At 37.8% G+C, this 14,745-nt stretch overlaps 1 protein-coding gene across 2 annotated transcripts in view; it reads right to left on the reverse strand.

The window, feature by feature from the left end:
* Nucleotides 1-14,745, reverse strand: part of LOC123528845 (splicing factor 45-like) — a 37,086-nt gene that overhangs the window by 3,458 nt on the left and 18,883 nt on the right. For both annotated transcript variants that reach the window (XM_045308872.2, XM_045308871.2), the window contains exons 6-11: nucleotides 11,449-11,555; nucleotides 10,982-11,053; nucleotides 8,732-8,771; nucleotides 2,129-2,280; nucleotides 1,440-1,507; nucleotides 150-248 (exon numbers count right to left, since the gene is read on the reverse strand). In XM_045308872.2, coding sequence (XP_045164807.2) covers nucleotides 150-248; nucleotides 1,440-1,507; nucleotides 2,129-2,280; nucleotides 8,732-8,771; nucleotides 10,982-11,053; nucleotides 11,449-11,555 — 538 coding nt within the window. The remainder of the gene's footprint in view (nucleotides 1-149; nucleotides 249-1,439; nucleotides 1,508-2,128; nucleotides 2,281-8,731; nucleotides 8,772-10,981; nucleotides 11,054-11,448; nucleotides 11,556-14,745) is intronic.

Raw genomic sequence — 14,745 nt, forward strand, 5'->3', positions numbered from 1 at the left:
ACTCACCTTTGAGGAGCCAGCTGCAAAGTTTTGGGCATATTTTGGTCCTTTTTGGATCAAGGTCTCAAACCAACAGAAGAAAGGGGCAAGTGTGAAAGCATGAAAATATACACTGGATAGGAAAATAGGGACATGTAAACATAAATTACCTCGAATATAAGACATTTGATGACCTTGCCATATTTTCCACACTCCTCAAATGTCTCACCCTCCAGCTCCTCATCCACCTCCCCAGGACCAACCATGTTCTGTAAACAACAATAGATGTCAACTTTATTTAGGAAATGACCAATGCATCAGAAGTGGAATGCTATAGTTGCCTGTGTTTTTTTGTTAGGTTTAGCATTACACCAGCGCAGTTATAGGTCAAATGGCAAGTTTCCTGTTTTTCCTGGTGGAAGAAGACCCCTGGTGCCCTCCTGGCATTACTTCTTTATGGGTGGGCATCTCAGTAGAACCACCAACCTTCCGTATGCCAGCTGGAAAGCTTTCTCACATATAGAGTTCTACCCTCCAAGTGAGGCTCGAACCCACATCAGTGAGGGGCAAGTGCTTTGAAGTCAGCAACCTTAACCACTCAGCCACAGAGGCCTGCCTTGCATGCGAGGGGAGGGGCAAAACAAATCAACTTAAAGTGTACGAATGTCAGATTTTTTTCATTTTTGGACACTGAAGGTTTGACAGTCCTGTATCGTGAACCACAGTATTCACAGATGATACAGTAATTATTTCTAATTCTTCAAGGTTCCTGAAGTACTACAGCTGCTATATAAACCCAAACAGGAAGAGTTAGAATCCTGAGGTTGTGAACTGGTGCATGATTTTTGTAATCGTCCAGGTAATGGTAGTACATAAAATGATTTTATCCTCTATGTCTAATTTAAAATCCTTGAGAAATGACATGTAACTGTATTGGAGACCATTTTCCTTCCTGACAAAACTACCGATCACTTAGTTTTAGTTTATACTTCTCTCTACAAAGCTACTTTAGTGACTGTCTAATATTTCATATCTGTCGGGATGATACAGCTGTCATATTTGTAGCATTGAGGCCATAATAGTAACAACTTAACATTCAACTAACTTACTTGTACTTAAGAACTTTTACATACATGCATTAACATCCCCAAAAAATAGCCATTTTAGATGAAACAACATAGGAATGCCTTGCAAGTGAATTTAAATGATTCTAAAATGGTAAGAGAGTTACAGTGACTTGCTTCTAGAGTGCCAGACTCACTGACAGTAAGATCTCTAGTTCAAATCTTGTTGGTAGAACTTTCGTGAGGAGTAGGTTCTTCTTTCCAGTATTCAGTCAGCAAGTACAATAAACTTGTGGTACAAGGACTTCATTAACTTTTATATCAATCTGAAATCAATAGGCTTTAACAGATAGCCTTTCTTAAATAAAGATACTTCAATTTACAGCCGCTACTTACGCGTAATAAGATAACTTTTGTGGGATTTCGTAACAAGTTTGCGTTGGTCACTGATTCTCTGGGAGTGTCTGAAATTGAAGGATTAAGATGAGACTTATAATACAGTATGCAAACAGTAATTAAACTTTGTCGGTAAAAACTGCTCATTCAAAATGTACTTCAAAACTTGAAATAATATTTGAATTAAAGGAATATGTAAGTGGAATAAACATGTTTAATTGCATAATAAAAAAGGTATGATTATGTAATTGTCCTTAAATGAACCAGTTATATGGATATATTTAAACAAATCATAAAATAAACATCTGAAAGCCCGTTACTTAAGAGATGAGCAAACATTTATAAAAAATGTCGCATCCTACAGTTTACCGGCTACTGTAAATAAATACTGAATATAAGGGCTTAATTTAATCAATCTTAAGTGCAGTATCTTATCTATGTAAAATCACTTTATTAGAAATCATAAATTTTAATGTAAACACATTTTTTTCTTTATCATGAAAGCAATACTTTTTGTGAAACCAAAGGGCTGAAAATGGCATTATACTGCAAACTTACTACAGGTTAACAGTGTAAAGAGACAGAATTTTTTTTTAAGGTATACATTTATTGGGCTTAAATTACAAGCACCTGGTAACTTATCAAACGAAGATTTAAACCAACTACTAGAAACAGTGGAATTACAGTACCTTTTGGCAGATCTCTTTCATGTATAATTTTGCCTCCCCTCTTGCTAGTTTTCTCTACAAATAAAGCTGTACTCATTCCTTGTTCTGATTTGCCGAGACCTTGACCTTCCTTGTAGCCATACTTTGCCATAATCTTAGACGCTACTGACAACCTGAATGTTATATGATTGTTGTTTTCTGAATTTCTTAATAAAGGCTAATAGGTACAGCAAGATAAAAAAACACACACCCCATCCCCTTTAGAAAACATTTTTTAGTAATGTCGTAAGTCAATTCCTGCACTGCTTTGGTAAAAACTGTTGACTTAAAGTTCGATTTACAGCTATAAGCATATTCAAATACAAAGTTTAAATACTTGGTATGAAACTGGGTCCCTTTATAAATGTTCTCCACTCCAGCTTCTCCAACTCACTAGCAAAATTATGTGGAACTCTCATCAGCAGTGTTTATTCAAGTATTCATACACTAATTAGTAATTAATTAAAGATTTGATACTATTAACAAAATACAAGAACCTTGTTTGAAAGATGCTCTTGTTATATAAATTTTTTACTCTGTATAAACATATCTGCATATAAATGTTCCCGAGTTACCTAAAACCTGTAGTACAGATGGCCCAAAAGCATCGCATCAAGGGTCTACATTCTAAAAGGTTTTTACTAGTTTTCACTTCTACAGTTTATTTTTCATTTAAAACTAACATTTTTGAAAGACAAGAGGACCACGATGGTCCTGAATCGCTCACCTCTTCCCACATGACCCAGTTTTGAGTATGACGTCGTTTTTTCTATTATTTGACATAGTGACCTAGTTTTTGAGCTCATGTGACCCAGTTTTGAACTTGACATAGATATTATCAAGATATAAATTCTGACCAATTTTCATGAAGATCCATTGAAAAATATGGTCTCTAGCGAGGTCACAAGGTTTTTCTATAATTTGACCTACTGACCTAGTTTTCGAAGGTACGTGACCCTGTTTTGAATTTTACATAGATATCATCAAGGTGAACATTCTCACTAATTTTCATGAAGATCTCATGAAAAATATGGCCTCTAGAGAGGTCACAAGGTTTTTCTATTTTTATACCTACTGGCCTAGTTTTTGACCGCACGTGACCCAGTTTCGAAACTGACCTAGATATCATCAAGGTGAATATTCAGATCAATTTTCATGAAGATCCATTGAAAAATATGGCCTCTAGAGAGGTCAAAAGATTTTAATAATTTTAGACCTACTGACCTAGTTTTTGATAGCAGTTGACCCAGTTTCAAACTTGACCTAGATATCATCAAGATGAACATTCAGACCAACTTTCATACAGATCCCATGAAAAGTATGGCCTCTAGAGAGGTCACAAGGTTTTTTTTATTATTTGACCTACTGACCTAGTTTTTTAAGGCACATGACCCAGTTTCAAACTTGACCTAGATATCATCAAGGTGAACATTCTGACCAATTTTTATGGAGATCCATTCACAAGTATGGCCCCTAGAGAGGTCACAAGGTTTTTCTATTATTTGACCTACTGACCTAGTTTTTGATGGCATGTGACCCACTTTCGAACTTGACCTAGATATCATGAAGATGAACATTCTGACCAATTTTTATGAAGATCTCATGAAATATATGGCCTCTAGAGAGGTCACAAGGTTTTTCTATTTTTAGCCCTACTGACCTAGTTTTTGACCGCAGGTGACCCAGTTTCGAACTTGACCTAGATATCATCAAGATGAACATTCAGACCATTTTTCATACAGATCCCATGAAAAATATGGCCTTTAGAGAGGTCACAAGGTTTTTCTATTATTTGACCTACTGACCTAGTTTTTGAAGGCACGTGACCCAGTTTTGAATTTGACCTAAATATCATCAAGGTGAACATTCTGACCAATTTTCATGAAGATCTTGTGAAATATATGGCCTCTAGAGAGGTCACAAGGTTTTTCTATTTTTAGACCTACTGACCTAGTTTTTGAGGAACGTGACCCAGTTTCAAACTTGACCTAGATATCATCAAGATGAACATTCTGACCAATTTTCATGAAGATCTTGTGAAATATATGGCCTCTAGAGAGGTCACAAGGTTTTTCTATTATTTGACCTACTGACCTAGTTTTTGATGGCACGTGACCCACTTTCGAACTTGACCTAGATATCATCAAGATGAACATTCTGACCAACTTTCATACAGATCCCATGAAAAATATGGCCTCTAGAGAGGTCACAAGGTTTTTCTATTATTTGACCTACTGACCTAGTTTTTGATGGCACGTGACCCACTTTTGAACTTGACCTAGATATCGTCAGGATGAACATTCTGACCAATTTTCATGAAGATCTCATGAAATATATGGCCTCTAGAGAGGTCACAAGGTTTTTCTATTTTTAGCCCTACTGACCTAGTTTTTGACCGCAGGTGACCCAGGTTCGAACTTGACATAGATATCATCAAGATGAACATTCAGACCAACTTTCATACAGATCCCATGAAAAATATGGCCTTTAGAGAGGTCACAAGGTTTTTCTATTATTTGACATACTGACCTAGTTTTTGAAGGCACGTGACCCAGTGTCGAACTTGACCTAGATATCATCAAGGTGAACATTCTGACCAATTTTCATGAAGATCTTGTGAAATATATGGCCTCTAGAGAGGTCACAAGGTTTTTCTATTTTTAGACCTATTGACCTAGTTTTTGATGGAACGTGACCCAGTTTCGAACTTGACCTAGATATCATCAAGGTGAACATTCTGACCAATTTTCATGAAGATCTTGTGTAATATATGGCCTCTAGAGAGGTCACAAGGTTTTTCTATTTTTAGACCTACTGTCCTAGTTTTTGATGGCACGTGACCCAGTTTCGAACTTGACCTAGATATCATCAAGATGAACATTCTGACCAACTTTCATAAAGATCCCATGAAAAATGTGACCTCTAGAGTGGTCACAAGCAAAAGTTTACGGACGGACACACGGACGGACGACGGACACCGCACGATCACAAAAGCTCACCTTGTCACTTTGTGACAGGTGAGCTAAAAAAAAATTACACATCTTCAAAAATTAAAATGGCCCTACTAGCCCCAGAAAATAAAATAAAACCCCCACTCTTCCCCAAGCAAATTAACCCTTACCATGCTAAATTTCTATAATGGACTGGTCCATCTTCCAGTTTGGGCAGTACCATTTATCATTTGAAGGGGTGTTTACTTTAAATTTACTGACTGAATAGCGAACAGTGCAGACCATGATCAGACTGCACGGATGTGCAGGCTGATCTTGGTCTGCACTGGTCACAAAGGCAGAATCACTTGCTGCCAGCAGGCTAAGGGTTAAGTAACATCAAATAATGTGCACACCAGTTAAAAGAAAACAAGGGCAGGAAAATCTGTATTAGGATTAGTTAACTGTAACTATTCAATAAGTAACGTGTCTCCGAGAGTGGTTGTCTGAACAATCATAATCAAAACAAGAGGACCATGATGGTCCTGAATCGCTCACCTCTTCCCACATGACCCAGTTGATAAACATTCAGACCAACTTTCATACAGATCCCATGAAAACTATGGCCTCTAGAGAGGTCACAACGTTTTTTCATTATTTGACCTACTGACCTACTTTTTGAAGGCATGTGACCCGCTTTCGAACTTGACCTAGATATCATCAAGATGAACATTCTGACCAATTTTCATGAAGATCCATTCACAAATATGGCCTCTAGAGATGTCACAAGGTTTTTCTATTTTTAGACCTACTGACCTAGTTTTTGATCGTACATGACCCTGTCTCGAACTTGACCTAGATATCATCAAGATGAGCATTCAGACCAACTTTCATACAGATCCCATGAAAAATATGGCCTTTAGAGAGGTCACAAGGTTTTTCTATTAATTGACCTACTGACCTAGTTTTTGATGGCACGTGACCCACTTTCGAACTTGGCCTAGATATCATCAAGATGAACATTCAGACCAACTTTCATACAGATCCCATGAAAAATATAGCCTCTAGAGGGGTCACGTTTTTCTATTATTTGACCTACTGACCTAGTTTTTGATGGCACGTGACCCACTTTCGAACTTGACCTAGATATCATCAAGATGAACATTCTGACCAATTTTCATGAAGATCTCATGAAATATATGGCCTCTAGAGAGGTCACAAGGTTTTTCTATTTTTAGACCTACTGACCTAGTTTTTGAAGGCACGTGACCCACTTTCGAACTTGACCTATATTTCATCAAGGTGAATGTTCTGACCAATTTTCATGAAGATCTTGTGAAATATATGGCCTCTAGAGAGGTCACAAGGTTTTTCTATTTTTAGACCTATTGACCTAGTTTTTGACGGAACATGACCCAGTTTCGAACTTGACCTAGATATCATTAAGGTGAACATTCTGACCAATTTTCATGAAGATCTTGTGTAATATATGGCCTCTAGAGAGGTCACAAGGTTTTTCTATTTTTAGACCTACTGTCCTAGTTTTTGATGGCACGTGACCCAGTTTCGAACTTGACCTAGATATCATCAAGATGAACATTCTGACCAACTTTCATAAAGATCCCATGAAAAATGTGACCTCTAGAGTGGTCACAAGCAAAAGTTTACGGACGGACACACGGACGGACGACGGACACCGCAAAGATCACAAAAGCTCACCTTGTCACTTTGTGACAGGTGAGCTAAAAAAAAATTACACATCTTCAAAAATTAAAAGGGCCCTACTAGCCCCAGAAAATAAAATAAAACCCCCACTCTTCCCCAAGCAAATTAACCCTTACCATGCTAAATTTCTATAATGGACTGGTCCATCTTCCAGTTTGGGCAGTACCATTTATCATTTGAAGGGGTGTTTACTTTAAATTTACTGACTGAATAGCGAACAGTGCAGACCATGATCAGACTGCACGGATGTGCAGGCTGATCTTGGTCTGCACTGGTCACAAAGGCAGAATCACTTGCTGCCAGCAGGCTAAGGGTTAAGTAACATCAAATAATGTGCACACCAGTTAAAAGAAAACAAGGGCAGGAAAATCTGTATCAGGATTAGTTAACTGTAACTATTCAATAAGTAACTTGTCTCCGAGAGTGGTTGTCTGAACAATCATAATCAAAACAAGAGGACCATGATGGTCCTGAATCGCTCACCTCTTCCCACATGACCCAGTTGATAAACATTCAGACCAACTTTCATACAGATCCCATGAAAACTATGGCCTCTAGAGAGGTCACAACGTTTTTTCATTATTTGACCTACTGACCTACTTTTTGAAGGCACGTGACCCGCTTTCGAACTTGACCTAGATATCATCAAGATGAACATTCTGACCAATTTTCATGAATATCCATTCACAAATATGGCCTCTAGAGATGTCACAAGGTTTTTCTATTTTTAGACCTACTGACCTAGTTTTTGATCGTACATGACCCTGTTTCGAACTTGACCTAGATATCATCAAGATGAGCATTCAGACCAACTTTCATACAGTTCCCATGAAAAATATGGCCTTTAGAGAGGTCACAAGGTTTTTCTATTATTTGACCTACTGACCTAGTTTTTGATGGCACGTGACCCACTTTCGAACTTGGCCTAGATATCATCAAGATGAACAATCAGACCAACTTTCATACAGATCCCATGAAAAATATAGCCTCTAGAGGGGTAACAAGGTTTTTCTATTATTTGACCTACTGACCTAGTTTTTGATGGCACGTGACCCACTTTCGAACTTGACCTAGATATCATCAAGGTGAACATTCTGACCAATTTTCATGAAGATCTCATGAAATATATGGCCTCTAGAGAGGTCACAAGGTTTTTCTATTTTTAGACCTACTGACCTAGTTTTTGACCACACGTGACCCAGTTTCGAACCTGACCTATATTTCATCAAGGTGAATGTTCTGACCAATTTTCATGAAGATCTTGTGAAATATATGGCCTCTAGGGAGGTCACAAGTTTTTCTATTTTTAGACCTACTGACCTAGTTTTTGATGGCACGTGACCCAGTTTCGAACTTGACCTAGATATCATCAAGATGAACATTCTGACCAACTTTCATAAAGATCCCACAAAAAATGTGACCTCTAGAGTGGTCACAAGCAAAAGTTTACGGACGGACGGATGGACGGACGGATGGACGGACGGATGGACGACGGACGCTGCGTGATCACAAAAGCTCACCTTGTCACTATGTGACAGGTGAGCTAATAATCAAAACACATGGTTCATACAGAGCATCCTAGATAAAATAAAAATCATCGGCTGGTACAGAATTATTTGTTTGTTTTGGGTTAAACGCTGTTTTTCAACAGTATTTCAGCCATGTAACGGCGGGCAGTTAACCAAACCAGTGTTCCTGGATTCTGTACCAGTACAAACCTGTTCTCCGCAAGTAACTGCCAACTTCTCCACATGAATCAAAGGTGGAGGACTAATGATTTCAGACACTATGTCATTTATCAAATAGTCACGAATAACATACGCCCCGCCCGAGGATCGATCTCATGACCCCGCGATCTGTAGAAAGGGGGTTAAGCGGGGGGGGCGGTAGAGAATTTAAATGTTAGCCTTAAACTCCAGACAGAACTTACCCTCCTGTAGGTATCATCCCACTTATAGGACTGTCATTGTCTGAAATCAAGGGAGATAACATTTTAAATCTGGAGTATTACTGATACAGACAATTCATGATTACACTTGTGATACTTCTATAGCCAATCATGGCTTATTAAATGTAATGCATTCATGCCACTGACCAGAGGTTAGTTAGTTCTATGACAATTGTGGATAGCAGTATTACAGTGTAAATAAAGCAATATAAACCCATTAAGTTGTCTTCCTGTCTCCGAGTAAAAACCTAACACCCACATACATTACAGTACTGTAAACAGAATTACTGCATACAGAGTAAGAATCTGATGTTTTTATGCATGACCTACAATTTACAGGAATGTGTGGGTCAGTATGGTAAAAGGGATGCAATTTTCTACCGCTGCTGGCCTAAAACAGCATCAACCTTCTAGCCGGATATATTCCATGCTGTATCAGGTAGTAAATTTTCATTTTTTAAGTCAAAGGGTAAAACAAATATATTCACAGATGTGCTCTGTTTCTTATAGCATATGTCTTGATTTCAGAACAAAATTAACAAGGGCTTGTCAAACACGAAATGCCCCCCTTGATGCATTCAGTAAATGCACAAGGAACAGAAATTATTTGCTCACTGTAAACAAAAGTTCTATTGTTCTGGTTCAATGTGACCTTGACCTTTGACCTATTGACCTCAAAATCAACAGGGGTCATCTGCTGGTCATGATCAACCTCCCTATTAAGTTTCGTGATATTAGGCACATACATTCTCAAGGTATCGTCCAGAAAGGGTTAAACTGTTCCGGGTCAATGTGTTCTTGACCTTTGGCCTACGGACCTCAAAATCTATTGGGGTCATCTACTGGTCATGACCAACCTCCCTACCAAGTTTCATGATCCTAGGCCCAAGCATTCTCAAGTAGTTGTCTGGACACAGTTTAACTGTTCCGGGTCACTGTAACCTTGACCTTTGACCTACTGACCTCAAAATCAATAGGGGTCATCTGCTGGTCATGATGAACCTCTCTATCATCTTTCATGACCATTGGGCCCCAAATGGTCTCAATTATCTTCAGACCATTGGCCCAAGTGGTCTCAAGTGGTTGCCAGAAACCGTTTAAACTGGTTCCTGGTCATGTGACCTGAACTTTTTGACCTAACGATCTCAACAATAGGGTCACTGCTGGCATGACAATCTCCTATCATTTCTTGATCCTAGGCGCAAGCGTTCTTGAGTTATCGCCCGGACACCGTTTTACTGTTCTTGGTCACTGTGACCTTGACCTCTGACATACTGATCTCAAAATCAATAGGGTTCATCTGCTGGTGATGACCAACCTACCTATCAACTTTCATGATCCTAGGCCCAAGCAATCTTGAGTTATCATCTGGAAACCATTTAACTGTTCCAGGTCACTGTGACCTTGATCTTTGAAATACTGATCTCAAAACCAATAGGGGTCATCTGCTGGTCATGACCAACCTCCCTATCCAATTTCATGATTATAGGCCCAAGCGTTCTTGAGTTATCATCCGGAAACCGTTTAACTGTTCAGGGTCACTGTGACCTTGACCTTTGAAATACAGATATCAAAATCAATATGGGTCATCTGCTGGTGATGACCAACTTTCCTATCAACTTTCATGATCTTAAGCCCAAGCATTCTTTAGTTATCGTCTGGAAACAGATTGGTCTATACACCGACCAACCGACATCTGCAAAACAATATACCCCTCCTTCTTTGAAGGGGGGCATAAAAATACACATTCTGCTACAGCTCAGGAAACTAAAATGGAACTCAAATTCTGTGTTTGCCTTTAAAACAACATGCCCTAAATAGAATTATCAACCAACTCTGCGATACTTGTCTCCCTGAAAAAAGTTTCTATTTTCAAATAATTCAATTTCAAATTGGATCGAAATTTAAGTAAGAGCTTTGTAACCAGTTAAAACAAGTACAAATCAATTGATTTTCATACAAAGAGATGTTCAGGTCATAGAGTGACTTTATACCGAAGATTCCAGATTCCTCCGCATATTATTTTAGGTTTGGGTGGGCACCTGGGTACAAACACATAACTATCACAGGCCAGCTGGATGACTTCCTCATATCACAACCTCATCAGAGCTCAAATCCACAGAAGTGAGGGCAGTTAACTGGAAGTCAGAAACTTTAACCACACGGCCACAGATAACCCTTTAACAAAACAATTAAAAGGTGTACCACCACACTTGAAGGAAGACAACTTACCCTCTTGTTTTATTGGTGGCTCCTCCAACAATGACATTGGTGGGGCTATTGCTGCTCCTATATCTGACTTCTCTGTTTAAAAAAAATACAAACAACTTTTGTTATATACTGCATGTACATGATGATAACAATTCACTGTTCCGGCTAAATAAATGAACGTAAACATGACATGACTAGAAGGAACAGAGTTGACAGTGTAACGGTGGCAGTGTAACTTTATCAAGTCAACAACATTTTACAATTTGGTCATGAAGCTCCCAATACAATTATATATAGATAAAAGAATTTGAAAAACATAAAATAAGGCTATCTAAATGAATGACTTTTCCGAATGAATTATTTTACCATTTCTATAGGAAAACATTAATCAAACAGTCTATTATTTTAAAATCTGGAACCAAAATTTGACAGAAACTGATTTAGGTACAAAAACAAGAATATGTTCCAACTGATTTTACGATGCTTACTTCTTACTGGTCTTTCATATTCATCCTCATCATCTTCTCTCCTTCGTCGCGCTCTCTCTAGTTCTCCAACATCACGATCTCTATCACGGTCTCTATCACGACGTCTTCTACAATATCAACCCATATTTATATAAAAAAGAGTTCCGGTAAAATATTAGTTATATACAGACTTTTAACCCTAACCCTGCTAAATTTCTAGAATGAACTTGTCCATCTTTCAATTTGGACAGTACCATTAACTGTTAAAAGGGGTGCATACCAAAAAGATATTGACTGAATGGCGAACAGTGCAGATCATGATCAGACTGCACAAATGTGCAGGCTGGTCATGATCTGCACTGGTTGCAAATGCAGAGTCAATCATGTCCAGCAAGATAAGGGTTAATTATTTCAAGTAAGAACTATATGTTTTAAAGTGGTCAGTTTTCTTGGATTCTTGTTATGGACCCGCAATGGCAATCTCTAAATTTTGTAAAGCAAAAATACTTGCGAAAAACAGAAAATGGATGTTTTGCGAGTGGAAACGTTTGCAAAATGTTTATTAAAGGTGAATAATTGTGACCATTACCTCTGATCTAGTCACCATAAAAGCATTAGGAATTATCTGAAGATCCACACACAATCAATCCTATGAAGTTTGACTAAACAAGGCTCAAGAATTCTCAGTTACTGATCAGAAGCTACCCAACTGGTGCCGACGGACAGACAGACACACTGACATCAGCTTAACAATATTAGCTGTACCATATTTTTTTTGAAGAGGAGTACAATTAAATTAAAGATGGAGATCACACTTTTTCATTTGGTACTGATTTTCCCGTATTAACGCCCCCGGGGGCATTACATTTTCCAAAGAGGGGGCTTTTATTTGAGGTAAAAAAATAAAAAATGAAAATTTTTACAAAACTTAAAAACATCGTTCAAACTAGCTGTAAAGTGTTTCTGTGTTGTTTAATCCCCCAAAAACGTAATTATTTGGCATCCAATTTAATGCAGTGTGTCTTTTATGCATTTAAATACGGTATCGATACCTCGTGTATTTTGACACGCTCGCGACACTACACATTACGTCATGACCCAAACAGCTGTGTACTCCGATAACATTTTCGTTAGTACATGCGGGTAGCTAATAGCGCAATACACAATGTCAATGGTTCAGATATTGACTGAATGGCGAACAGTGCAGATCATGATCAGACTGCACAAATGTGCAGGCTGGTCATGATCTGCACTGGTTGCAAATGCAGAGTCAATCATGTCCAGCAAGATAAGGGTTAATTATTTCAAGTAAGAACTATATGTTTTAAAGTGGTCAGTTTTCTTGGATTCTTGTTATGGACCCGCAATGGCAATCTCTAATTTCCACACCATTATGTTTTCTTGTATGACAATTCTGCATTCTTCAGATGATAATATAGCTCATATGACCACCTGGCTTTCCATGCCGAAACCACATACTGAGATTAAATAACCGAACTGAAATTTACAATTGTTATTACTGGTACGTACGGTCCTTTAAACAAAACTGTTACCGTACTTGACTGTCTGTATTGATACTTACTACCCACAAAACTTTTTGCCAGAAATTGGGCAAATATTTGTGTTTCCGTGCTTATGACGCACATAGAAAATTGATCAAAAATGATAAAATTTGCACAAAAGAAGCTATCAATTATAGATCACTTATCTAAAGCAGCCAGCTGTTAACTTTCCTTTAAGGTTTTGGCTTATCACTATCATTAATGATGTTATTTTTTTTAATTACAATGTTGGTAAGATTATAGGTTTCAACAAACAGCATTTTTACTTGAGTAAACAAATAAATTTAAGCGTTCCTGGCACATGGAGATGAAAGGTAATTGTGATTAATTTTTCACCCCGGATAAATATTCACAGTCAGACTTGCTAATTTAAAGATGTCATGAAAATAAAGAAGCATTTTCTACTTTAACACAATCAACTACAAGGCAAGAATTCTTAAGTTGCTAATCAAATTGTGAAAACGTAAAAAAACGGTATCCAATCTGAATTAAGCATGTACTGTATACAGAATATTTTTGCTTTACAAAAATACTTGCGAAAAACAGAAAATGGATGTTTTGCGAGTGGAAACGTTTGCAAAATGTTTATTAAAGGTGAATAATTGTGACCATTACCTCTGATCTAGTCACCATAAAAGCATTAGGAATTATCTGAAGATCCACACACAATCAATCCTATGAAGTTTGACTAAACAAGGCTCAAGAATTCTCAGTTACTGATCAGAAGCTACCCAACTGGTGCCGACGGACAGACAGACACACTGACATCAGCTTAACAATATTAGCTGTACCATATCTTTTTTTGAAGAGGAGTACAATTAAATTAAAGATGGAGATCACACTTTTTCATTTGGTACTGATTTTCCCGTATTAACGCCCCCGGGGGCATTACATTTTCCAAAGAGGGGGCTTTTATTTGAGGTAAAAAAATAAAAAATGAAAATTTTTACAAAACTTAAAAACATCGTTCAAACTAGCTGTAAAGTGTTTCTGTGTTGTTTAATCCCCCAAAAACGTAATTATTTGGCATCCAATTTAATGCAGTGTGTCTTTTATGCATTTAAATACGGTATCGATACCTCGTGTATTTTGACACGCTTGCGACACTACACATTACGTCATGACCCAAACAGCTGTGTACTCCGATAACATTTTCGTTAGTACATGCGGGTAGCTAATAGCGCAATACACAATGTCAATGGTTCAGATATTGACTGAATGGCGAACAGTGCAGATCATGATCAGACTGCACAAATGTGCAGGCTGGTCATGATCTGCACTGGTTGCAAATGCAGAGTCAATCATGTCCAGCAAGATAAGGGTTAATTATTTCAAGTAAGAACTATATGTTTTAAAGTGGTCAGTTTTCTTGGATTCTTGTTATGGACCCGCAATGGCAATCTCTAATTTCCACACCATTATGTTTTCTTGTATGACAATTCTGCATTCTTCAGATGATAATATAGCTCATATGACCACCTGGCTTTCCATGCCGAAACCACATACTGAGATTAAATAACCGAACTGAAATTTACAATTGTTATTACTGGTACGTACGGTCCTTTAAACAAAACTGTTACCGTACTTGACTGTCTGTATTGATACTTACTACCCACAAAACTTTTTGCCAGAAATTGGGCAAATATTTGTGTTTCCGTGCTTATGACGCACATAGAAAATTGATCAAAAATGATAAAATTTGCACAAAAGAAGCTATCAATTATAGATCACTTATCTAAAGCAGCCAGCTGTTAAC

The sequence above is a fragment of the Mercenaria mercenaria genome, chromosome 13 (assembly GCF_021730395.1).
Source record: "Mercenaria mercenaria strain notata chromosome 13, MADL_Memer_1, whole genome shotgun sequence".
Classification (NCBI taxonomy): domain Eukaryota; kingdom Metazoa; phylum Mollusca; class Bivalvia; order Venerida; family Veneridae; genus Mercenaria; species Mercenaria mercenaria.